A 25,148-nucleotide genomic window follows, 5' to 3' on the forward strand; every position below is an offset into this window, starting at 1 on the left:
ATGGTTATTTATGGCAAAGACAGTTTGCTCTATAGAGGTTTCCGTGGTTTTGTTGTCAAATACTCAGTCTGTTGTTGCTGATGCAGAGGTCATGGTTCATTTATTTCCCTGTTTTTAGTGTGTTCTGTCTGTTCTTCATAAATAAACAAGCACCTACATTTCCTGATGCTAAAGCTGTTTTGATGGTTTGAAGGGACTCACTGAAGCCCCCTCAGAAGGAGATGAAGAGAGAATCTCCTATTAAAAAAGAGATGGATGAAGACAATACTGGCAATGATGATGATGATGAAAGTGAAGATGAATGGGAGGATGTGGAAGGTAACAATTGCATGTTTTTTTCATTTTAAGAAGTAAATATTCTTAGGCAGGTTTTTTTTATAATTTGATTTTTGAACCATTTCTCATTTGGATTCAGATAAATGCATATACCCTGTATTCCTGTATATATGTGTGCTCCTTGTGCACGTCTGTGTCTTTAGAAGTTCATGTCTCACAAAGTTTTTAGGAAGTTCCAAAGTGGAAAAAATGCTAGTCAGCTACTGATGGTAGTATGTTAAATTTGATTTGAATTTGATTTGTTGACTTAAAATTATGCTGCCATACACTAAGCTCTTTCTCAGCTGTTCTTGGTGTCTGATATTGAGCAGCTAAGAATGAGTCAGTTTGAAGATTCAAAAGTGCAGCTTCCTAGTAAAGGATAGTGAAAATGAAACCAATTGAGCTGTTTGATCATCTGAACTGAGCTGTGACCATCAACAAACTGTGATAAGAATCATGATGATCATAATCTTCTAATTTTGCTGCTACAGTTTATGCCTTCTGAAGTGAAGAGCTGTCAGGTTTTTTTCTTTGCTACTCAAGTATCCTTTGCTACTCGACTACCCTTGAAGTTACTATCTGCTTCATTCACCTTTCTCCTGATTGACTTTGCCTGTGACAGTCATTTGCCATTAGACTGTTCTGAGCTGATTCATCAACAGTAGATGACTGGCATCCCACAGTTGTTTGAAGTAACTGTGTTTCAAACTGTCCATGAGCTGATAATTACTGAGGATGTTCTGTTTATAGGCTGTTTGAACACTTGAGAAGGAAAATGGAGGTTCTTATCCCATTGTCAGTCCTCCATGGGGAATGTGTTCCATGTTTACTTAAAATTTTTCCAGAACTCCAGGAACCTGCCACAGAAAAGTTAGAAGCAGCTGCTGTTCTTCCAGCTGTGGGGCTGCCAGCCAAACCTGTTGAGATAGAGATTGAAACCCCAGAGCAGATGAAGAAAAGAGAGAGGAGGTAAGACCTTATCACTGTCTACAGATATCTGAAAGGAGGTTGTAGCCAGGTGGGAGTCATGATCTTCTCCCAGGTAACAAGTGACAGGACTAGAGGTCATAGTTTTAAGCAGCACCAGGGGAGGTTTAGGTTGGACATTAGGAAGCATTTCTTTACAGAAGGGGTGATTAGTCACTGCAATGGACTACCCATGGAGGTGGTGGAGTCACTGTCCCTGGAGGTGTTTAAGCAAAGACTGGATGTGGCACTTTGTGCCATGGTCTAGTTGGCATGGTCTTGTTAGGTCATAGGTTGGACTCAGTGATCTCAGAGGTCTTTTCCAACCTTAATGATTCTGTGATTCTGTAACAGGGAAGGGAGTGCAGGGCTGTTAAGGGATGAGGTTAAAAATACACAGAATCTTGACTGTGACTGACTTGCTGTGTTCTGGGTGGAAATCCCCTCTTTGTGCAGGCTGTTGAGTTGGAATGATGCAGAGTCATAGGGTGGAGAACAGTTCACACACAATGTGACCAGAAATCTTCAGTGAAAGCTAGTGGGAATGGAGACTTTTTTGGCTTCCTTGAAAATCAATGTGAAACTTCCTTGTGCTTTAGTATCCATATTTTCAGTTGAGGGAGAGCAGTAGATCTCTGCAAAGAGAGCTGTGGGTGAATGACATTGTGTTACTGCAAATATCTTAACAGCTCAGGTGACAGCCTCTGTGTGCCCATACCTGAGGTGTGAATAGGTGGGACAAATGAATGCCCTTGGCATCTGGGAGCACTATCCCAAGGAAGGCTTTGAGTGGTGGCTGGAGGCCTGGTGATGTCTTGTGCTCTTACAGAGTGCACACTGTCCCAGACTGTCCTTCATAACAAAGCAACCAGAGTTGCCTCTAAGTTAAAAAACTTCATCAATGAAGAGAAAACTCTTTTTCCAGGAATCTGAATGCAGTGCCAACAGTAAGATAAAAGTCAAACTTAGATGAGTTTTGTATGGAGCTGTTGAAAAGTGTCAGCTGAGAAACTATAGGCACATGAAGTTAGGTAGAATTTAGGCCATCTGAATATACCAAGCTCTCAGTAGTCAGGTATGTGGAGTTCACAGTCATATGCACATAGCCAGTACCTAAACTTTAGTGTGCAGAGGAGATTCTCTGGGCTGGATTCTTTGTGAACTGACCCAGTTTAGGAATGTAGAAAGGCAGGTCCACAGAAATCTCACAACATGTTTCTTTTGTAATCTTCTGCAGAGAAAAAAGGAAAGCTGAGTTTGACATGTATCTGCGGCGAATGATGAAACGTTTCAGCAAGGAGGTTCATGAGGACACACATAAGGTATTGGTCACAGACAACCCTGGCAGAGAAAAAGTTGAGGATAAAGATGTCTGAACTGATTCATAACAAAAAAGAAACTTAATTTTGATCAAATGATGTGGGGCCATGGCTAGAAGTTAAAAAATAAGGAGGCTGTAGGCCTGCTCATTAGACACTTAAACCATAAGCTAGAAATATCAGTGCCTGCAGTAGTAAAGTTCTAACTCAAAGTATGTGTGAGTAGGATATTTATTTCTCCATTGAATTTGTGTCTTCTCATTCTTTTGGGGTTAAACTGTCAGTCGTGTAGAGCAGGAGACACTGACAGGGACCCAAAGCCTTTACTGTCGTCTGATGGTGATATGAAGACAGCCCTGTGTGTACTCTGAATGCTTCAGCCCTGTGAGGGCTTCATTGTCGCCTGTCTCTGTTAAAAGAAGCAGTAAAGTCTTCTTTGTCTCTACCATGGACAATAGTTCCAGTAAAGAAAATCTCTTGTGAACTCACTATAAAAACTTTTCTCTCTCAGGTTCACCTCCTGTGTTTATTAGCCAATGGTTTCTATAGGAACAGGATCTGCAGCCAGCCAGATCTCCTCGCCATCGGTCTGTCCATCATCCCCACCCACTTCACCGAAGTGCCTGCAGGCCAAGTGGACCTTGTCTACCTTTCCAACTTGGTGAAATGGTAAAACTCTCTTCTAATCACACTATCACATGGAATGAGCCAGGGTTCAGGGAGAGGAGTAACTGTAATTGCCAATTTTCAGTGGTTTTTGTTTTAAACACAAGGGTGAGAGTCTGTCCTTTTTACAGAAGGAGAGGCTTATAACTGTGGAGTTTACAGTCACAGACACTAGGCAGTAAGTAGGTGTCTCATATTTCAGGTTTGTTGGAACCTTCACTGTCAACAATGAACTTTCCACTGAAAAAGGAGAGCCTCTTCAGTCAACCTTGGAGAGGCACTTTGCCATCTACGCTGCACGGGACGATGAGGAGTTGGTTCATGTAAGTGATGGGAAGTGCAGGGGTTGGATAATATGTGACATCGTACACAAAGTGGTGTGAGGGATGGATTTGGAGAAAACAGATTGGTGACTTTAGTGATTCTGTGGCTTTTTATTTTGTTGTGCTTTTATCTGGAGTCCTTCTGTGATTAAATGATTCAATTTAAACTTTTGCAGATATTTTTAATTATTCTGCGAGCATTACAGCTGCTGTGCCGCCTCGTGCTGTCTTTTCAGCCTATTCCTCTCAAGGAGACAAGACCAAAGGTAGTTTTTGTGTTTGTGTGACATAAGGAATAGGTCACTAATTTAGAGAGTAGGATTAAAAAAAACTTCTGATGTTGCAACTGCATGTGAATCACTTACTGCATGAACCAGGGTTCTGTCTATAGTGCAGAAAATGCCGACCCTGAATTTTTAGCTTTCTCCTTTAAAAAGGCCACTCATTTTTGTGTTTCAGCAATGACTTCTTATGCTTCAGTGGTTTTAAAATTCTTTAAAACTTAGCAAACACTTGTTGCTTGAGTACACCTCTCTTTAGCCATTTGCTTGAAGTTTTCAGGTCCCTAAGACATGCAGATTGACTGTGCCTGCAAACCTTTGGGCTGCATGCACCTCGTGCTGATTTCAGTCTTTTTTTAACATGTTCTTAGCCATGATGATAAAAGTGATTTAACCAGTTCCTTTGCAGGGTAAGAGCTCATCCAAGGGGCCATCTCTTAGGGGTACCTCTGAGGGACAGGAGAGCTCTGCCACAACACCCAAAACTGTGGCAAAAAAATGCCCCTGCAAGAAAGCCAAACTGAATGAGAAGTCCTCGGAGAGTGAAGAAGACAACGAGGAGCCAAAGAAACCCAAAACTGCTCAGACCAAAAGGACACACAAGGCAAAGTTGACTGAAGGCAGCCAGGAGCAGAAGGAATCCAGTAATGAGAGCAGTTTAGCTGAAAAAGATGTGCCAGTCAGGCCCAAGAACAATCGACGGAGGCGAGTGGCTTCCAAGGTGTGTTACAAGGAAGAGAGTGGAAGTGATGAGGACAGTGCTTCGGACTTCAAGGTTTCAGAGGAGGAGAGTGATCTCTCTGATGAGGACTTTGAAACTGTCTCTAAAAGGCGGAGGAGCTCAGTCGCCTCCCAGAAGTCAAAGGTGACAACTATAAAAAGCCCCAAAACTGAGACTTCAGAATCAAGGCTGTCAAAAAATTCCTGTGCAGCTGAGCCTAGGCCAGCAAAAAGTACAGCTCCAGTCTTGCCTCAAGCACAGAGAAAGAGAAACAAAATAATTTCTAGTGATGAGGATGATGGACAGCAGGAAGTAAGGAAAGCAGTGGGAACAGACCAGTGGCTGGAGGTTTTCCTTGAACCTGAGGACAAATGGATTTGTGTAGACTGTGTCCATGGCAATGTTGGCCAGCCCCAGCTGTGCTTCCAACACGCCACAAAACCTCTTTTCTACATTGTGGGATTTGACAATGATGGGAGTGTCAGGGATGTGACACAGAGGTATGATCCAGTGTGGATGACTGCAACAAGGAAGAGCCGTGTGGACCCGGAGTGGTGGGAAGAGACACTGCAGCCATATACAAGTCCCTGTGTGGAAAGAGACAAGAAGGAAGAAAATGAGGTAAATGGTAATAGGTTGTTCAGGACAGTTAGTGCCAGGAGTCCAGTCCTTGGATTCTCATTCAGGCAAAAATCTTTAGGAATCTTGCCTTGAGGAAGGAGGTTTGTATTTCAACTCAAAATGTTGAGATTGAGCAAGTTTTAAAGGGAATATACAAGGATAGATTAAAATACTTTCAAATGGAAGCTGTTCAGAGAAATCTGTGTAGCAAAAATATTGCACAGCTCATGCTGGAGACTTACTGATGTGGTTTCTGTGCAGTTTAGCTTAACCCTTCTAGAAGGAAGTTTGTAAAATATGTAGATCTGGGTACACATATAAATACCTATTTGCAGCAAGAATGCTTTGGTCTGCCGGCTCATCTGATAAAGTTTGTTTTTTCACCTTTATCATCTGATGAAGGTGTTTTTTTCCTTTGGTCCGTATTATAATCACTCTTACTTTCTTACAAAGGGTAGTGCAAGAGATTTGTGAAGTGACTGTTCTCTGTATGGTTCCTAGTTTCAAGTTAAGCTTCAAGATCAACCTCTACCAACTGCAATTGGAGAGTACAAAAACCACCCTCTTTATGCACTGAAGAGGCACCTCTTGAAATACCAGGCGATCTACCCTGAGTCAGCTGCTATCCTGGGGTACTGCAGGGGAGAGGCTGTCTACTCCAGGTGAGTTGTGCCCATGCTGTCACGTGTGACTGTCACCTTTATAACAGATTTAAGAGCTAATTTGTGTGAAGACCATGATGGTATCAGCAGTAGTCTCATGCCATATGCATAGGTGAGACATTTAGCTGCTCAGGCAGCATTTGCATATCACTTAGACACAGCTTTTCTACTATTCCTAACATGCTGACAGTTTGGAAGTCTCTTATGGATCTCTTGTGGATCATTTAAAAACTCTTATGTTTGCTTCTTTCTGGCCTTTTTAGAGACTGTGTACACACGCTGCACTCCAGGGACACTTGGCTGAAGCAAGCTCGAGTGGTGAGGATTGGAGAAGTGCCTTACAAGGTAAAAGGGTTCAAATTCCTCCCGTGCAATACATTTGCCCTCTAAAGCTCAAGCTCAGTTCTGGTTTGGATTTTGTCTTCTCTCTGTGTCAGCAGGTGCAGATTTCTCACTTGCATGTCTTGTGGTAGCTGCACTGTGAATCTGTCCACCTGCTGTGCCTCTAGTTTCTACATACTACACAAAGCCTAGCTTTCCTTTCTTCCCACCCTGAGGTTATCTGGCAGAACTGCTCCCTTTTCATCTTCTTCAAAGGCATCCTAGTGTTTTACATGAACTGCAGGATCTGGCTGCCTGTTGCATACAGGTGCTGTGGGTTATCATTTATAGGCAATGGATACTGAAGCTAGAAAATAGCACTTCTAGTTTCCCAGAGCCTTTTCCTTTGATGTCCTAGGAAAGTCTGAAATGACTGTCAACTTGTAATCGTGATGTTCAGGCCTGGTGTTGTATTTGCAGATGGTGAAGGGATTTTCCAACCAGGCGAGGAAGGCACGTCTTGCACACCCGGCAAACCGGGACCGAGAGGACCTGGCGCTGTTCGGCCGCTGGCAGACAGAGGAGTACCAGCCACCTGTGGCAGTGGATGGAAAGGTAGCTGGGAAGGCAGAGGACTGGGTGGTAAAGGAGGTGTTTTGTATGGAGCTGTGGGTCTTTTTCCCTAAGTTGCATATTTCAGGTGTGAGCTCAGTCAGTAACATCTGGATTCAGGAATAAGAGTTCAAGAGTTAACTGTACCTAGGAGGAAATTATCAAAACTTTACTGAGGCCTTTCTTTCCTGAGTACAGGTAATGACTGCAGACTGTTGATGTAATTTTCGTAGCTCATGTTTGCTTTGCTAATTCTCTGCATTGCAGCCTGAGTAACAAGGCCTGGGCAGAGGACATAGCTAGGAGATAACCATGCAGCTGAAATCTAGACTTGTGCCTTGTCATGTGAATATTAATCAAATACTGGAGTGGAATGTAGCATGTCAGAAGGAAGGGAGAGTCCTCAAGTTGCAGCAGGGATTTTAACCTCTCTCCAGAGTGCAGGGGTGTAACCATCTGTCTCTCATTTTGCCATGACAGGTTCCTCGGAACGAATACGGAAACGTCTATCTCTTCCTGCCCTCCATGTTACCTGTTGGCTGTGTGCAGCTGAGAATTCCAAACCTGAACAGAGTGGCACGGAAGCTGAACATTGACTGTGCTCAAGCCATCACTGGATTTGATTTTCATGGTGGCTACTCACACCCAGTGTACGTAAAGCTGCTTTGTTGCAGCTGCCAGATGTTGGTGTTGTGCAGAAGTTGTATACCCTGTGTTAAGGAGTGTGTGTGACCAGTTACACACTTAGATCCTATGAGACAGGCAGTTCTGTCAGCATTCAGTGGCTTTTGGTTTGGCTAGGTCAGCAGGCATTTGCTTCCTTTCTTTTTCCTTCTTGTAGCTGACAGAGGGTTGTGTTCTCCTTCCTAGTACCGATGGCTATGTGGTCTGTGAGGAGTATAAAGAGGTCCTCATTGCTGCCTGGGAGAATGAACAAGCTGAAATCGAAAAGAAGGAGAAGGAGGTGAGAATTATTTTTGCAGCTCCTTAATTGTTAACAGGTGGTTCAGGTGTAATTTACACAGTCAGAGTGTACAATAGAAAGTAACTGTAATTAATGCATTTAGCAGGTAATTTGACACAAATACATTTTACACTTAAGAACCTACTGGCCTTTAATTTTTAGAGTGATACATTTAAGTTGGTGTGGAGGTTTTTGGTGGCAGTTTAAAAAAAAATATCTTCAAACTTTGGTGTTCTGTGGGCATAAATACTGAAAGAGTAGTAAACTTTTCTCTTTTCAATAATGATCCCCTATAGAAACGTGAGAAGAGAGCTCTGGGGAATTGGAAGCTGCTGACAAAAGGACTTCTCATCAGAGAGAGACTGAAGCAACGCTACTCCATCAAGGTGCATTTCACAGAGTCATAGAATTTAAGGGTTAGAATGGACCTTACAGATCATCTAGTCCCAACCTCTGCCCTGGGCAGGGACACCTCCTCACTAGATCAGGTTCTCAAGGCTTTATCCAGCCTGGCCTTGAACACCACCAGGGTTGGGGCAGCCACCATGTCCCTGGGCAACTTGTGCCAATGTCTCACCACCCTTATAGTAAAAAATGTTTTTCTAATATCTAACCTAAACTTCCCCTCCTTCAGTTTGAACCCATTACCCCTTCTCCTATCACTGCAGTTCCTCACAGAGTCCCTCTCTGGCTCCCTTGTAGACCCTTCAGATGTTGAAAAGTTGCTATGAGGTCTCCATGCAGTCTTCTCTTCTCCAGGCTGAACAGCCTAATTTCTATTAGTGATTTCTTTTTCAGGATGTTATTTTTCTACAAAAAGTTTTGTTTTCCCTAGTCTTTCCAATATGTTGTTTCCAGCTGTAGAGTAGAATTTCCCCAGTGCAGTTTCTCAAAAATCTTCTTTCCTATTGTTAGCATGTGATTAGCAGCTAGTCAAGAAAACTACACCAGAAATTTGATATGGTTGTATCCATCAGAGATTCATTATTGCTTCACAAGGGATTAGTGTTTCCTAAAGCATCATTTTTAATTATTTATTTTCTGTTTTGACATACTCCCTTCCTAGACTTATTCCTCCAAACCAAGCATGTAGCTAACAGGGTGAAAGTGCTTTTTGTTATGAAGTCAGGTATTTTAGTTCTTAATCTTTTCCCCAGTGAGAAAGGTGGAAAACCTGATCTTTTTAAAGCAGGCTTGGTTTTAGTCTTCCATTGTCAACAATATTTTGCTTGTGTTGAAAGAATGTTTGATGTCTAGGAGTAGAAACACATTGCTTTGGGTGAGGAGCCCAAACCAGAGCAACCAACTTCTGTAACATCACTCAGTGTCACTGTGATGGAAGATAAACCCGTTTAGAAAGGGGTAGTTAAAAGTGATTCCTAGAGCAGCTTTTCAATTTTCACACCTGTTTTTTTCCAGACTGAGCCATCAGCACATGAGACAGAGATAGGGGCAGGATTCTCTTCTGATGAAGAAGGAGCTCCAAGCTCAGAGAGTGCTGTGGGGAATGTAGACATTTCTTGGCCCCAAAATCGCCAGTTGGAGAAAAAGCAAGAGAAGACAACCAAAAAGAGCAAGAGAGAGAAGAAAGGAGAAGCAGCACACTTGTTCCCTTTTGAGAAACTGTGATCAGAACAAGCTTTTCTTTGCTGTTCCCAGATGCAAGAACAGTAGTCATGACAGAAGTATCCTTTGCCAGTTACAGACTTAATCTTCCTGTGCACTTGTATTTCTGAGCTGTCAGGGACCAATCCTAGTTCAGTATCCAGTTTCCTTTGGTATCACAGGTAATTACATGAATCCTTCCTTTTATCCTTGGACTTAGGAGAAGCAGACATGCAGTTGCACCTCCAGAGTGCAACAAAGATCACTTTGTTTTGTTGGGGTTTTCACTCTCCTTTGTATCACTCAGCACTACTAATTCTGTTTCCTGAGGTACTTCTTTCATTAGCACCTTCTTTTCCAATTTTTTCTCCTATGAATTTTCCCTGCTTGCTCAGAACTCAGCAGCATGCAGCTGTTATTTAACTATCTGTGGCCAAAGGAATGCTGATGCCTGCTTTGATCCATACCTACCCAAATCAGTGCTGAGCTGGAGTTCTGTCTTTCTGTCTCATAATCACAGAAGGGGAAATACTACCTCTAAGGTCTAAAGAAATAGGAAATCAGGATTTGGAGGAATCAGAATTTTCTTTCTGAAGAATACTTGGATTTTGTGAGCCCAGATAGGGCTTTTCAGCCTACCATTTTCCTTTAGTTTCAGAAATCTTGTGCATTGGAAGGGAGAAGTCCTGTCCTCAGTTCAAACTTAAGGTTCAATATACTTACTGAAGCAATTTGAATTTATACATACTTGCTTCTGCTTCTTAGCAAGATCATGTTCTGGAGCAGAACATGTGCAACTGGCTGAATGTCACTGTCAGGAACAAAATTCACTGAAACCAGAGAGTTCTTGTTACCTAGTACTTAAGCATTAAAAAGCTTTTGAGAGGAATGTTAAATCTACATAAGCTTTTCCTGCACTTTGATAGTAGAAATGCTGACCTGTCTTTTGCAGTATTTTTATAGCTAAATTACACTGACACTGTCTTTTCACAAGTAGAGGGGAAAACAGTTTAGTTGTGGCTGAACATTGTCACAGAGGAAAGGTAGAAATGCAAGCAAATAGCTTACCTGTAATTATGATCAGAAAAAAAATCTATTTTTGTACTGTATTTGTAGATCAAAATAAAGTATGGAAAAAGAGTGTGTTGTCTGTAACATCTCCCCTTGAGCCAGCTCACTCTTCTGTAAGCAGCTGTTTCCCTGGAAGGACTCTCATGCATGGGTAAGAACATGCTGTAGCATTTCCAGGTATCACAAATTGTGTCCCAGGATATCCCAGAACCAGCTCCTTGTGAAGAGTTTTATTGTTAAAGGTCTTCACACTCTGAGTTTTTAGTTTTTGCTACCAAATTCCAAACAAATAAAGACCCACCTAAGCTGGAAGCTTGGGGAGTAGATCTCACCTGTATACAAAGCTTCAAGAAAAGTTCTAAGTCTTGCAGGAACTGGTAAAACTGCAGTGAGCCCAGAGGTTGTAGTTCCTTCTGTGTTAGTGCTGACAAACAGGATACAGCCCAGGATGAGCTTGTGGAATATGAGGGTCCATGTCCAGCTCCTGATGGGATGAGCGGCTTTTCATCAGCTTAAATAGGGAGCTGGTACCACTGTACCAAAGCAACTCCATTCTTCCTCACTTGGGACATGCAGCAGAGATACCCAAAGCTCTGAGTCCAGGGACTATTTGTAGTCAGCTCTGAAGGAGACAACATCTTCAGCTGGTAGGATGCTGCTTTGCAGCTATGTATGCAGGTGGCACTGCTAACCTAAGCATGCAGAAGATGAAAGAGTAAACATGCTGTAAGTCATTTCTATAGAAACATTGTGTACGTGCAGTGAGAGTGAGCCTGGGCTCCACCAGCACACCTGGCCTGGGGAATGTGAAGTTCTTGTCTGTGAAAGGAGTCTTTATTTATTTTGTGTCGTTCCTGTGCACATAGCAGGATGCAAGACAAAAGGATTTTAAAGTGCTGAATGCACAGGTAACCCCCAGGAGTCAGAAATGGGGAGTAAAACCATGGCAGGCTGGCATCAGAGGTATACAGACCAGGGAGCAGCTCTGCTGTTAGTAGGAACTTGCTTCCCAAAATGCAGGACAAACAAAACTCAACTGTGCATTTACCTCAAGCAACAATAGAAAACTAATTCATGTAGAAGCTATAAACTACTCCTCCACATACCTGGACAGTACTCCTGGACATGAAATGTACAATACTTAACGTAATAAAAGAGAAGCCTACAGCCCAACCTTTTGAAAACTTATTTTATTAAATATACGAAAGCTCAGCACTTCTGTAGAAAATTGTATCTTCATCTCTAATATGGCAACACTGGTTAGTGTCCTGTATCATGAGTAAAACAACAGCAATTCAACACATTTCTCTCCCCAGGGGAGAGCAGTTCCCAACTGATGGAGCACAATTGGTGTTGGTGCACCGCAGGAACTCTGCAGTACTGCCAACACGTGCCAGCTGCATGCACGAGGCCACCTCTGCTCCCTGTACCCTTTGACTCACTGCTCCTGCTCTTACCAGCAGAACTGAGCCAGGAGACTGAACTCACAACATTCAAATACCAAAAGAAGGAAAATAATTAATGAAGTAATTCTGACTTCTCAAAACTTTCATGATTTCTGAGATTTCTATTTCAGTACCATTTTTAGCAAACATTTGCTTCTGTGTACGTTCAAGTTAAGGTCCCTTGGTATGGAGAACACTCTGCTCCTGCTGGTCATAAATAGATTTCATAAATGAAGATATTTTGTACTGAAGTGTATACTTACAAAAAAACCACAAAATCCTGTGCAGGGAGGGCCCATGTGGAAGCCACACTCTAGCTAGGTGGAGAGACTTAAAACAGTACAAGAGTGAATCCAAGCTCAAGTACTGGTTACAGCAGAAATATGTAAACATGAGCCATGACACTACAAGAAGGCATTCCTCTAACATGATACCCTCACAATTTAGGCTACTAAAATCTATCAAAACTAATCAGGCAAAAATGTGTCCATTCTTCAATGTCATGGAGTATCTTCCTTGTCCTTACTAAGTGAAATTCAAGAAACAGTATACACATCAAAACAACCCAAATATTTTAAAGACTATACATTCAGTTCTAAACGTTAATGTTGTTTCAAAGCACCAGGTTTTACTTTTACAGGTCAGTGACCTCTGGGTATGTCTTTAAGTGCAATTTGAAGTGAAATTTTTGAGATAATTAAGCAATGCTGTAGTCTAACCTACCATTGTGGATGCTTAACCAAGAACAACAGAGACTTCTAAAAGGTGGGGGGAAAATCAATGCTTCCTGATAAACCTCAGAGCTAACCTGGCTGCTCATTACATTGAGCTACTTTGAAAATCCTCCATCCAAAAGCACATTTTACATCAGTGTTGTGTAGAATTTGGCTATGCTGTGTGTTCCCTTTGAACACATACACTGCCAAGTGCATCAGCCAAAGCAGCAGAGGGAGGGTTTGGCAGACAGGTACACACATGTATTTCCTAAGGATATCAACCAGGGTCCATGTGGTGCAGCTGGCACCTGCTCCATAACACACCAGGTGCCCCACCCGTCACTGAGGACTTGCCAGTTCTCAAATCAGGGGGAATTACTAATAAGCAGGAAGAAGTACAAATCTGCTTGTTCACTAACTTGTCGTCCATACAGACACTCCAAAATGCTTTTTACCCCAAAGTTGATGTCATTGACTTCCTACAACAGCATCCTATAGTCCTATGGATAACATGTACCAACAACCACATTGAAGCCCCCTCCCCAGCTCCTGGTGCACGCTGCTGAGCTGTGATACGCTGTAAGAATATGCTGCAGGAACCAGGACAGAAATGCACTTGAGAAGTTTCTAACCAGGATTCAGCTCAAGACCCAACCACCTCCTCACTGCTGCTTCTTGGGCGGAACACGCGACTTTGCAACCACGATGGGAAGTATGGAGAGCGACGCGATGAGCAGGGCCCAGAGGGGGCGGTAGAAGAGCCAACCCACGGAGATGGTCAGGAGTGACAGCGAAGTGGCCATGCAGAAGGCAAATGCTTTTAATCCAATGTTAACCATATCTCTCACGATGGGAAACCAGTCCACTGCAGAGAGAATTAAACACAGGGTGAAGCAGTTGACAAGATGATAGTTTAAATCAAAGTCTGATTCATGGCTAGGATCTGCACATCAATTACTGCAATCAAAAGACAGACTCTAATTATTTATCAAAGAGCACTGGATAAGGCATTTCAGCAGAGCATCTTCAAGGCATTTGATAATTAAGCAACAGCTAAATATATAAGGCAATGCTATCCTCATCTCTTCAGACACAAAGTAATCCAAAATGGAGTCTGAAGGATTGTCCAAGGCTTGAGAGGCAGAGTAGATGGATAGCCTTGCAGCTGTGGAACAAGTTTAAGGCAAATGACACAATATGCTAGCACAAAAATTAATTTCTGGCAACAATCAATCTTGCAGTGGCATGTATAGGGATAAACAAATCAGAAAATAAAAGGGTTCACAGCTGCAAAGCAAATGATAGCTTTGATGTCTGAAAGTTATAGAAGTTTGAGGCATCATCCTGCTTTTCCTTAAGTTTTTATTTCAGCATTTTTCTGTGTTAAAAGGATAAACAAAAACTTTCTTTGCTGTTTGTTTACAGTAGCATAGAATAACCAGACACAGACATATCACTATACAACTACTGAGTAAGACCTGTTGGGGGAACCAGTTGTGTATGTGCAGAAAGTAATTGTATTACAAGGTGCAGCACCTTGATATGGGCTTGAAAGAACCAGCCCAACATGTACTTCAGCTTCTGATTTTGGTAAGCTCTGGGCTGGGATCTTTTGACACTGACAGCAGGTATTTTAATGCTCACAAAGCAACCAGATGGTTTGGGGATCCTTTTTACCTGCAGTGACTTTCAGATTAAATCCAATCTGAGTGCAAACCAGATTCCTCCTGGTCTCCAAATTAATTAACTGTATATGAGAGCAAAAGATGACCCTCTAGAGATAGTGATCCTATTTCTAGATCATTTTACCTTTCTCTAAAAACTTACCTAAGGTGTAAAAGATTCGGGTCATGAGGCTGATGCCTACAAACATGGAGAGCCAACCTGCTGCGCGGAGGCCCCAGGTCTTCATGGTGTTACTCTGGTGCTCCTTCTGAAACACTTCCTGCAAGCAAACATCATGACATGCAGCCTGTTGCTCCATTTCTTTCAAGATCCTCTTGATTCCAGTATGTTCCAAGCAAATCAGAGCCAACAGCATTTCAGGAGTACAGTTTCCCTCACAGAAGATACACTGCAGCTCGTTCTGCAGGGTCTGTCTGTGCAGTATGGCAGGGCACTGCAACAGACTGCACAGTGCAGCTCCAGGGAAACTGGCACTTTGCTACATCAAGGCAACCTAACAAGCATCATTCAACACTAACCACAGGCAGAGCACAGGTTTTGCTGCAGCTGGATACATTCAACAATTACTGTTGGAAATAAGACACTAATAAGTAACTGTAGTAAGAAAGGAATGATCTGACTTCACTGTGTTTGGAGGAAGAGAGAAAAAACCAACAATATCCACTGATGGCTGAAGGAAAGGTGTGTGAAAGACAGCAAGCAGGATGCAGGGAAGAAAAGATCAAAAGTGTGTGTGTATTTCATCAGCCAAAGCAAAGCACTACATGAATTCAGACTTTTTCAAAATGGGCTGTGTGACCCTCTGGCTCTATAAAACATCCACATGGAGATGGCTGGGACATAAGAAAACACTAAATGGGAAAAGATGTCTATGACTGACTGATCAGTGGTACAAAGTAGTACTCTATGAATTATTCATCTGTAGTGAGTTAATTTCCAATCATCTAAAATTCCATCTAATGAAGATTCAAAGCTCACAGCAGAGAGCTGATTCTACTGCTACTCTCTTTCAAGTCAAAACAAAAGTCTTTTTAACAGCTTCTGGGAACTCCTGTAAACTCTTTAACATCTGGGGTTTTTGCAGCAGGGCATGAAACAATCATTAATGGAAACAAACCTACTAAAAGGAGTAAATGAATCACCAAATTGCTGGAGCATGCAGGATTTATTGGAGCATAATGCTCTGCCTGAAGGTTCTTTCTCAGCCAGAATAGTAATAAACATTTCAAACAAGCCTAAACTCCTGTTATTAGGAGCTGAAGAGAGAATAACTCCTACAGTTTATTTAATTAAAGCTTGATTTTTACTATTCTGACACGTGACCTTTTCCAAAACATGTGCTTGCATGTGAAAGTGGGAAACTATCAAGGAGCAAATGAAAGCAAAATGAGAAGGCAGAGGATGTTCAACAGCAACACAAGAGGATATATTTTAAAAAAATAGGAAGCTACTTTAGCCAGAGATCCTTTTTAAATTAAAAAGAAAAAAATTAGGAATTATTATAGTCAAATTATATACTACTAGTGGGCAAAGCATGGCATTTCCTGCAACACAAAGGATGCCCAGAAACTTGGAAGGCAAATACAGGCCACAACATATTTTCACAGAAAAAGGAGAGGGAAAAGCCAATGCTTACACACAGTATCTCCTCCTCTAGAGCAGGTCTGAAGGAGAATGAGAGCTTACTCTTCTCCTGCTTCTGCACTACCATCTCCATTGTTCATCTTTCACTAATGCAGTGTGGTATCTTACCTCCACAGGGAGATCCCCAGGATATAGAATCTGTAGGACATCTCCAGACTTGGTATGATATGGGACCAGCTGATCACCTCGCTGGCGAGCGATCACAGTCACCTTGGAAGAAAGGGAAAAGTATTTACTGGTTAGTGAGTTGAGAAGAGAATTTGCAAAATACAGAAACTGTTGAAGACTCACCTTATCAGCAGAGCCCAAATGGGGGTCATCCCCACTCAGACCTGCATAGAAGAATGAGACACGAAGGTCTCCTACCTACAAACAAGAGAAGACTGGAAGTCAGAAGAGAAGACATGAAGTAAAAAAACAGTTTCACAAAGGAGAACCACAGGAAAGATAACTCAGCATGGGAACACCCTTTATGTATCAACACATTTTCTAAATGTTTATGTCAAGCCAGAGGATACCCAGAATGATTTCCAAGCTGTACTTTTTCCAGGTCTAGTTGACAGCCAAAACAGGATAGCTTAAATGCTGTTTTGCAGTGCCCCCTCTGACAGCTGCAAGAGCACATTAACACCAATGATGTGCTCTGTTCATCCCTTGTCATTGCATCTTTTGGCAGAGGAGGGCAGGCAGGGCAAGCTGACAACAAGCTATGTCATTTTATTCCTCAGTACAGTGAGGCAGAGGTAAAATCCACCTCCTAGCACTATTCATGTAAAAAAAAGCATGGCAGACTCAGGAAAACAGAAGACAAAGAAGCAGGATGGGATGCTTCCTGCAAGAGAAACACTCATGCTGAAGGACTGCACTAAGGGAGTCATTCTATGTGATAGTCTGTACTTCATTTTCTACATATTTAAATAGAACTGGGCCATGCCCCAATTTCTTTTTGACGTAAGAGTAATCACTGCTTTGGTTTATCTTTCTCATCTTACTTCTGGTCGCCTGGGGTTCTCACTGTGATAGAAGTAATCTCCTCCTCGGGTAACATCAGCATGTGGATCCTCGAGGTGTGACAAACTCAACTGCTTGAAGTCATCGATTTTATCCACGAGACCTAAGCAGAATAAAGAATCAAACTGAGGTCTGGTGTCTAACCTGGAACAGCTGATTTTCTGGCTGCCTTCCTGACTATCACCTCACATGACATCACTTGTGGAAAGAACCAAAGTTCACTGCTGATGCCACAGCAGACACAAAGACAGTACAAAATAATCCTTACCTTTGGAAAGAACAAAGCTGCCAACCTGGACGTTAGGAGACACAGCAGTGAAAGACTCCACAGCCATGGCACTGGGGAACAGAGAGAGTTCCTGATTAGTCCCAGAATTATGGTCAAACTTGTGATTTGCAGTATGTAATATATAGCACATAAAAAGTACTATGGCAAATATCACAGAAACTCCAAGAGATAAATTGCTGTTGTGATGTGAAAACAAATCCAATAAGAAAGTATGTCCAGACTTCACAGTGTTGGAGCCATTAAAATAAGTTAAGACAAAATATGATTGTCTCATACCCTGACCTGACCTTCCATTCACACTGCAGGATTTCACCAGATTTTTGCTTACAGAACCTGTAATGGGCTGAAACACAGTTCAGGTCTCAGGAAGCTTTTTTGAGTGACAATGAATTAATCACATTCCTAGATGAATTTCTGCAATATTTAACTAGACTCATAAATGCACTGTCTTTCTAGCCTGAATTTATTTAGCTTCTGTTGTCAATTGCTAGATCCTACCTGCTAAATTAAGAAACCTAGATCATAAACCTTCTCCATACACATGCACTTGTATATCATGGCCAAATTAATTAGACTCCAAACTCATCAATCCTTTACTTACTGACCTGAATTCATTCTCAAAGTAGTACTACTGGAATCTCCTTGGCAGTAAAGAACAGATTCTATTTTCACAAATGTCTAAGTTGGAAGGAAGGAAGAAGACATGTAGTGCACACTTAAAATAGAGTCTTATTAATGCTGGGCATGATTTCTGGAGTTCAGCATGGCTGCATACACTGTGCTGTCTCACACAAGGATCCACCACAGTTATGCTCAGTCTCCTTGGTTTCTACCAGTACACTTACATGAAATGTTCTTAGCTGCAGCTCTTTTAAAATTGTGCTGCAACAGCACTAAATAAAAATGCTTCTTAATTAGAGATTTGCATTTATTGCAGAAGGCCTGTAGAATTTTCATTAAGAAAAAAGTGTCCATGGGGAGGAGAGACAAAGCAGGTAAGTCACCTGTGCATCCTTTTTTCCATTTGCTCTCATTTAAACTGCTAAGTTGGGACTTATAGTCAAAACCACACAGATTTTTGCTTTCCTTCCTTAGGTAGCACTTCCAAATAAAAGGTACTGTATTTGGATGAGCCCACAGAACCAAAGCAAAGTTCTGGACATCTTGCAAATCTCAAACTTTCACTGAGATCCTGGCCCTACTATCTCTCTGGCTGTATTTTTCACTCACACATGATGTTTTTTGTCAGGTGACATCTTGCATCCCAAGCAGGTACTGTGAGAATGGCAGGCAAGCTAAACCTTAGCATTAAATTAGGCACATTGTAGTGTAACTAAAATGCTGCAGGTGAGAGATATGAAAGAAAATCTATGTGGCAATTGCCAAAAATAAGCCTGTGAGCTCATGCATGCTGGCTTAGAAAAGGCAGCTATTCTAACCCTCTACTTGCAGTAGAAGAAAGAATTAGTAACAGACTGCACTAATGAACAATAAAAGCCAGAAAGGAACTCATGCAAGTTCTCCTACATGGAGACCCCGTGGTCCAAAAGTAATATCATATCTTGATGTCCAGCCATTTAATTCTGGTTCCACAGGCAGCTCTGAACTGCTCTTTAATTTCTTTATGCCTTTGTTGTCTCAACTACCAAAAGAACAACAGTCCCCAAGTACCTCACTGTGTCATGAAATTAGTCATTTAGCTTTCATCTTTGATCAGATCCAGTGATAGAATCCAGAGGGACTGTGCCAGGTAAGTTACCTTGGGTTTTTGTGTCCAATTTCTCGATCAAAGTTTCTGCTGTTCACGACTTCCGATTTCCACTCTGTATCTAAACAAAATGATATGAAGCCTGAGAAGACACTCGCTGAAGACACACAGACACCTAATCAATTAATCACTTTTAAGTCAGACTTCTAGTAATACTGTTTACAGCAAGGTATGTATGTGATACTTAGATTTATCCTCCTAGGAGATTAACAGGGAATGGCAGGATTTAGGGGAAAAAGGGATTTTATGGATAAAATTTTAAGTCAACTTTGCTCAGCTCTGCTGTTGGCATCTTCCATGATCAGGCTTTGATTCCTGGCTTCACTCTTTGGGATAACCTGGTTTTGTGAGGAAAGGCTGAGAGCTCTGCTGGAACTAACAAAGCTGCAAAGAGTGGCAGACAGAAACCACCTCGTACTGACTGCAAGCTGATCCCCAGCCCCTGGGAGTGAGTGTAACCTGTGGTGATAACAAGGGGCAGGGGGCAAAGGGAGAGGAATCTGGAGTGAATTTGAGCCTGGGAAAGGGTGAGAGCAAATCGTTTTGCCAACATTTGCATCAGTAATTATTTATTTTAACTGACAATAAATTAAGTTAATTTTCCCTAAGTCAAGTCTGTTTTGCCCATAATGGTGACTGGAAAGCCATCTCCCTATCTTTATTTCAACCCACAAGCTCTCTCATTCCTGTTCTTCCCAATCTCTCCCCCAGTCTCACTGAGGGAGCGTAAGCCAGCAGCTGTGTGGGTCCCTGGTGCCAGCCAAGGCTAACCCACCACATCTAATAATACACAGACATTTACTGGACAGAATCCATCTGTCTAGAGAGGGCAGCTGTTTTTTTAAGTGACATTTCTTTTTTTTTCCCTGTTGCATTAAGGCTGTTTTTCACAGCACACAACCACTGCGTTTGCTCCTCATGTACCTCTGTAATGTGAGGTCCCATGCCTCACTGAGCTGGGTATTTTTATATGATCACACCCCAGAAACTGCTGCACACCCACGTTACACATCCATGTGCTTGAATCGAAGATAAATGAAGCACAGAGACCAATCTCCAGATAAACAATGACTCATGAGTGGGTAGATCAGAATAACATGCCCAGTTCTGCTCCTGCCAAAAAAGCATTTGGCAAAAGCCACACTGCACATCACAAGGTGCTGGTGTTTTTCATTAGCTGGTATCAACTCCTGAACAGGTTCCCAACAGGCTCTCCTACAGGCTGGAGCTACACTGTTCTTCCCTGTCTTTTCTCTTCTGCTCACACCTAACATATGCCAAATTATTCCACGTCTGGAGTAAACTCAAGTGGAACTCTGAACACACTCCCACCTCTGCCTATCTCCTGTCACTTAGGACCTTATGGACCCTTTACCTCTGGAGCATCATATCCTTGGATGCTGCTCTGAACCTCTAGGAGTTCCAAGACAAGTCTCAGATTTTCTGTAGTAGTTGGTTGCTAAGAGCACATCTCCTTCCATCTCAGTTACCTCAAACCAGGAAGATTCTGTCATTTGTTTAGGAAATAGAATTTTCACTTATTTCTTCACATCCCTTTCCTTTCTTTCCCAACAAGACACTACAGGCCTTACAACAAAAATCAAAATATTTGCACAAAAAAGTCCAAAATTACATGCATAAAAGAGATTTTCTGTTGATCAACTTACTGTACGAATACTTTGTCTCTTTCTTAATCTCACCATTCTCTTCATATTCTCTGCAGAGAAAAGGGGTGGGATGAGAACCAGGACAGTGCACACACACCCCTGCCCAGGGCAGAATACACTTCACAAATGCAGAGACAGATCACTGGCAACACAAACTTCTCTTTACATTTAACCTAACTCTTCTCTGAACTACCTGTTCTGAAGACAGAGATTCTGTACAAGGAGAAAACTACATGCAAATGCTGAACAGCCACAAACCTTTTATTCCCATGTTCCAACAAAGAGATGTTGACTAGATCGATGAGGAACAAACAGTACTAAAGACAGTGAGACAAGCTGACCTAAGTTAAGTGTTTTACAGATACTGCACCATAAGCATGCTAAAACTGAGACATTATTTTTCACACCTTCACAACCTCTGACCTTTTTTTATATGATATGAAAGCCATTTGGCACATGAGTTCTGTGCAATCAGACCTACACAATAGCTAATAACTCTCATGCTACTGTCAGTGAAATTACTAGTAATAGCAGAAATTTTCCCTCTTCTGCTTGTAACTATTAGCAGAGTTGCTAACACATCACTGCAGCTTTGTAAATCCCCAGAAAAGCTATTGCCTATTATGATCCAATCCAAGTGTTTCTCGAGCAACTAAAATTTTCAGTTTACTTTCACAGCTAGAAATTAATGTTGCCTTTTGATTATTAAGGATAAAGGGTAGCAGAGTTCTCAAAATCAAGAAATCAAGTCTTGGTTTAGTTAAGTACTTCAATTTGCAGATATATAAAGTAGCAAAAAAATTAAGAGATTTCCCTCATGGTCATGTGCCAAAAAGTCTCAAATGTCCACACATGTGAGAAAAGAATCTGACTTCTAGATTCAACTGGATACAATAGGGTTTTTTTAATTGTTTTGAAATATTCTAGTGTATGTTAGGCTGTAGGTATCAACAACTTTGGGGTCAATGGATTTATCAGTTTATTCTGGAATCCACAACTGAAACTGTTGGGTTCACTTTTCCAACAGAAGTTAAGACCCCTTTGTTAGACTTTCAATAAAACAATCAGTGAATCAAAATAAAACCCCAACAAGTAAATCACTGTCATTGTGGAAGAAAGGAAGACAGCCAAGGGAAAATATGATCATGTTTCTGGATTCTGCAAAAATCTTTATTTCCCTTTTGAAGCCAGAGGGGAAAAAAAAAAGTGGCTTGAGTGTCCATGCTCAAGTTTTAAAGGGCAGCAGCAGGAAAGGCTTCACAGATGCAGGGAAAAGAGGATTATAAAGTTTTATTTGAAAAAATTCAAACCAAGTATTTTGGGACAAGAATTTTGACTCTGGTAATCAACCAGCAGGCACAGAGTATAATGGAGGTTGAGTTACAGAAATCCTAATAGGCAGAAAGTACATCACTAAATAAAGTAAGGTTTAGGAACACTAGAAAAAAGGGAAACCCACTGAGTCTTTGGGAAAAAAACAAGTGGGTTTTGTTTTTTTTTTTTTTTGAATTCTGGTGATAACACACATGACAGAAAATAGATCAATGGGCTTTGAGATGGCCCAGCATCAGGCAGCAATAATGAAAATAAAAGACCACAGTTGCAGCATAAAGGCTATAAAATCCCATATGAAGTTAAACAAAATGAGGAAGTGGAAACATTTGATAAAAGGCCTTGAATGTTACCCAAATTTTATCAGATGCAAATTCTGCAGCACTGACCATCTACTAGAACTGACATCTCCAGCGAAATTAAAGTGGTTCTCTAAAAAAAGAATAAAATCAACAGCTCTAGACTTTTCCTGCCTAAAGATGTTTTCGTTGTTTGTTTGCTTTTTTTTCATTGAGTATGGGGAGAGAAAAAAAAATGTGATGGGATCCTGTTAATACAACAACTTTTAAAGATTACTTTCACTTACTTGGATTCTTCATATTCTACCCACTGGTACATTTCCACGTTACGCTTCAGTTTGACAGCCTGGATGGAAAGCCCATAGCTGGGGTCAAACAAAGGCTGTGCAAAAAGGAAAGAAAATACAAGTCATTGTCAATGCTGCACCTCACAAACTCAAACACTGTACTCTTGTTATTAAACCCATTTACATACCTCACTGTACACAGCACTGTGTTTACACACATTTGACTACAGTATAAATGTTATGAAAGACAAACAGGAACATCTCTTTATATCACTGACATATCTGACCTGAAGAATCATCACCAAAAACTATCACCATGGTGAAGAATGAAACCAGAACTGCTGGCTAATAGCATGCAGGTTTCAGTGTTTAAATCAGGAGGAGATTTCACTCTGCTGGAAGTACCATGCTGTGTTACCTTCTGCAATGCAGGGCTGATGGAAATGTCATCACCACTGGGAAATTAGAACCTGCAGAGGCTTATGCTGCAAGAGCCTGAAGACTTCACAATATCATGAATGCACAACAGGTTCCTTATATAAAAGGCAATTGAAATTACCCACAAAAGGCAGTGGGAGGGCAAACACAGCTAGAGCCAGCATGTGGCTTAGGAGTAGAGAGTCCAGGCCCACTCAGCATCGACCTGATTCCAGGCCAAGAACCAGTGCTTGGGTGGTAGCTGCCAATGCTTACTGAGGGGGAGTAAAGCTGCATGTCTTCATCTGGATATCAAACATAACTTTGACTGGCAAAGTCTTTTTCTTCCCTCCAAGCTTGAAATAGTCATATCTTCAAGGTACTATTTGACTTACCTTAGATGTACTCAGAGCACCAGCTAAGTGCACTAGTCTCCCTTCGTTCTGCTGAGAGATGCTGTGGATGCTATCAAGAGAGATCACAAGAGAAAGTCCCTCATCGAGTGATTTGGCTGTCCTTAAAGCTCGTCCCTGCAGACAAGAAAAGCAAAATCAAGTTGTGGATAATCAATGGCACAGCAGTACTTTGTGAGAAAGGTTAGAAAACAAGTGAACTGAGGATCACAAGGAATGTCTGTATATTCAGCCACAAGGCATATTTTCAAAACACACTTGTACTTCTGTATTCTCTTTGTGTCTGACCCAGTCTGGGCAGTACTTCTTGCCCATGCAGCAGGACCACTAAAGTTGACTAAGCTTCTCAGACACACATAGATTATTCTTACAAGGCTCCAAAGTTATTGTTCATCACCTCTTAATTTGTTCATGGTCCATGAGTAACTGCAAAAACTATGCCAACTGATGAACTTATTCCACAGACCCATTTTTGCAACATGGGATATGAATGTCATGGTAGGTGGAGTTGGGATTAGATGATCTGTAAGGTCCATTCCAACCCCTAAATTCTAGGATTCTTTAATGCAATTTTAAGAACACAGAAATGAGGACCTGTTGTTGTCCCTAAACAAGAGAGAAGGCAGGAACATGGCTGGCTTATACAGTCCTAATACCACAGACCGTTTCTGCATCAATTTACAACTTTTGGATGTTCTCTCCAACACACACTGCCACTGTCTCTACTATACTCAGTTCTACATGAATATTATCTTCTGTTATATGCCAAGCATAAGCACCAGGCTTTGCAGACCTAACACCCACTTCTCATGGATGAAGTAATACATTAATGTGACCATTTTAGCAAGCCTACGTATGCAAAACTAGTGGAATGTCACCTCAGCTATGATATTTTAAAGCTGTGTACAAGCACTGAGTGTGTTTCACTTACTTCATTGGTAAAAAGAAGGTAGAAAGCCAGAAGGAATGTCACAAGTCCCATCAGCATGCCTCCAGAAGTCTCACTTAGCCTCTCCAGAAATCCTGGTTTGGGCTCACTTGTGATTTTAACATGTTCTTTTCTGCTGCCTGTGTCAGAGAACTGGTGGACATAAACCAGAAATGCAACATTAGCATGAAAGGAGAATGTATTCTGTTTCAAAGTAAGTATTTTAGCTCTCTTAATACTGCTGCTCTACAGAGAAGCACCTCTTGCCTTGGACCAAAACTTCCCCACACTTATTAAATGCTTCATCGCACCAGAAAAACAGCCAAGAAATAAAACTCAAGCCTGATGGGGGAAAAAAAATTATTCTATTATAGTGGCTCAACATGCTCTTTCAGGCTTTCCGTCAGTCTGTCTCTAGGTTCTGTATTTGGTGTCCACACCCTGCACTCAGGCCAGGACAACTGAGTAACAGCCCTGAATTCCACACCAAATGGAAACATCGCTATATATAACAAGTTACACTTCACCTCACCAGTGAAACATGCAGACTTTAAAATTACATCCACGGCAACAAAAGGAGACAGCTCAAAACAAAACTGCTGTCGCTATGCAGGAGAGATCGGAGGTTTTTCTGCGTTAAGGCAGCACCTTCGCATCAGACACAGCACAGGGCAGAGCAGGAGGCTTCGGGGACACCTCGGGGGCAACACTTACGTTCCTCGACATCCTGAGCCTCTCGCCCGCAGGAGACCACCGCACCGAGCCCGCAAGAACAGCGCACGGACCGCCGCCCTCC

At 41.8% G+C, this 25,148-nt stretch overlaps 2 protein-coding genes across 2 annotated transcripts; one reads left to right on the forward strand and one right to left on the reverse strand.

Moving 5' to 3' along the window:
- Positions 1 to 251: 251 nt before the first annotated feature.
- Positions 252 to 9,476, forward strand: XPC (xeroderma pigmentosum, complementation group C). Its single transcript, XM_009080820.1, has 14 exons — positions 252 to 318; positions 1,164 to 1,287; positions 2,522 to 2,606; positions 3,115 to 3,272; positions 3,472 to 3,592; positions 3,769 to 3,858; positions 4,283 to 5,215; positions 5,717 to 5,877; positions 6,141 to 6,222; positions 6,679 to 6,813; positions 7,291 to 7,460; positions 7,681 to 7,774; positions 8,071 to 8,160; positions 9,194 to 9,476. The coding sequence occupies exons 1-14, from the start codon at positions 252 to 254 to the stop codon at positions 9,401 to 9,403; spliced, it is 2,520 nt and encodes an 839-aa protein (XP_009079068.1). The 3' UTR covers positions 9,404 to 9,476.
- Positions 9,477 to 13,273: 3,797 nt separating this feature from the next.
- Positions 13,274 to 25,078, reverse strand: TMEM43 (transmembrane protein 43). The gene is made up of 12 exons (XM_009080821.1): positions 25,067 to 25,078; positions 24,356 to 24,505; positions 23,407 to 23,541; positions 22,595 to 22,689; positions 20,677 to 20,726; positions 19,001 to 19,070; positions 17,221 to 17,291; positions 16,934 to 17,055; positions 16,233 to 16,307; positions 16,050 to 16,151; positions 14,439 to 14,556; positions 13,274 to 13,476 (listed from the first exon to the last, which is right to left on the reverse strand). The coding sequence occupies exons 1-12, from the start codon at positions 25,076 to 25,078 to the stop codon at positions 13,274 to 13,276; spliced, it is 1,203 nt and encodes a 400-aa protein (XP_009079069.1).
- Between the last annotated feature and the right edge of the window lie 70 nt (positions 25,079 to 25,148).

Source organism: Acanthisitta chloris, unplaced genomic scaffold (genome assembly GCF_000695815.1).
Source record: "Acanthisitta chloris isolate BGI_N310 unplaced genomic scaffold, ASM69581v1 scaffold23768, whole genome shotgun sequence".
Lineage (NCBI taxonomy): Eukaryota > Metazoa > Chordata > Aves > Passeriformes > Acanthisittidae > Acanthisitta > Acanthisitta chloris.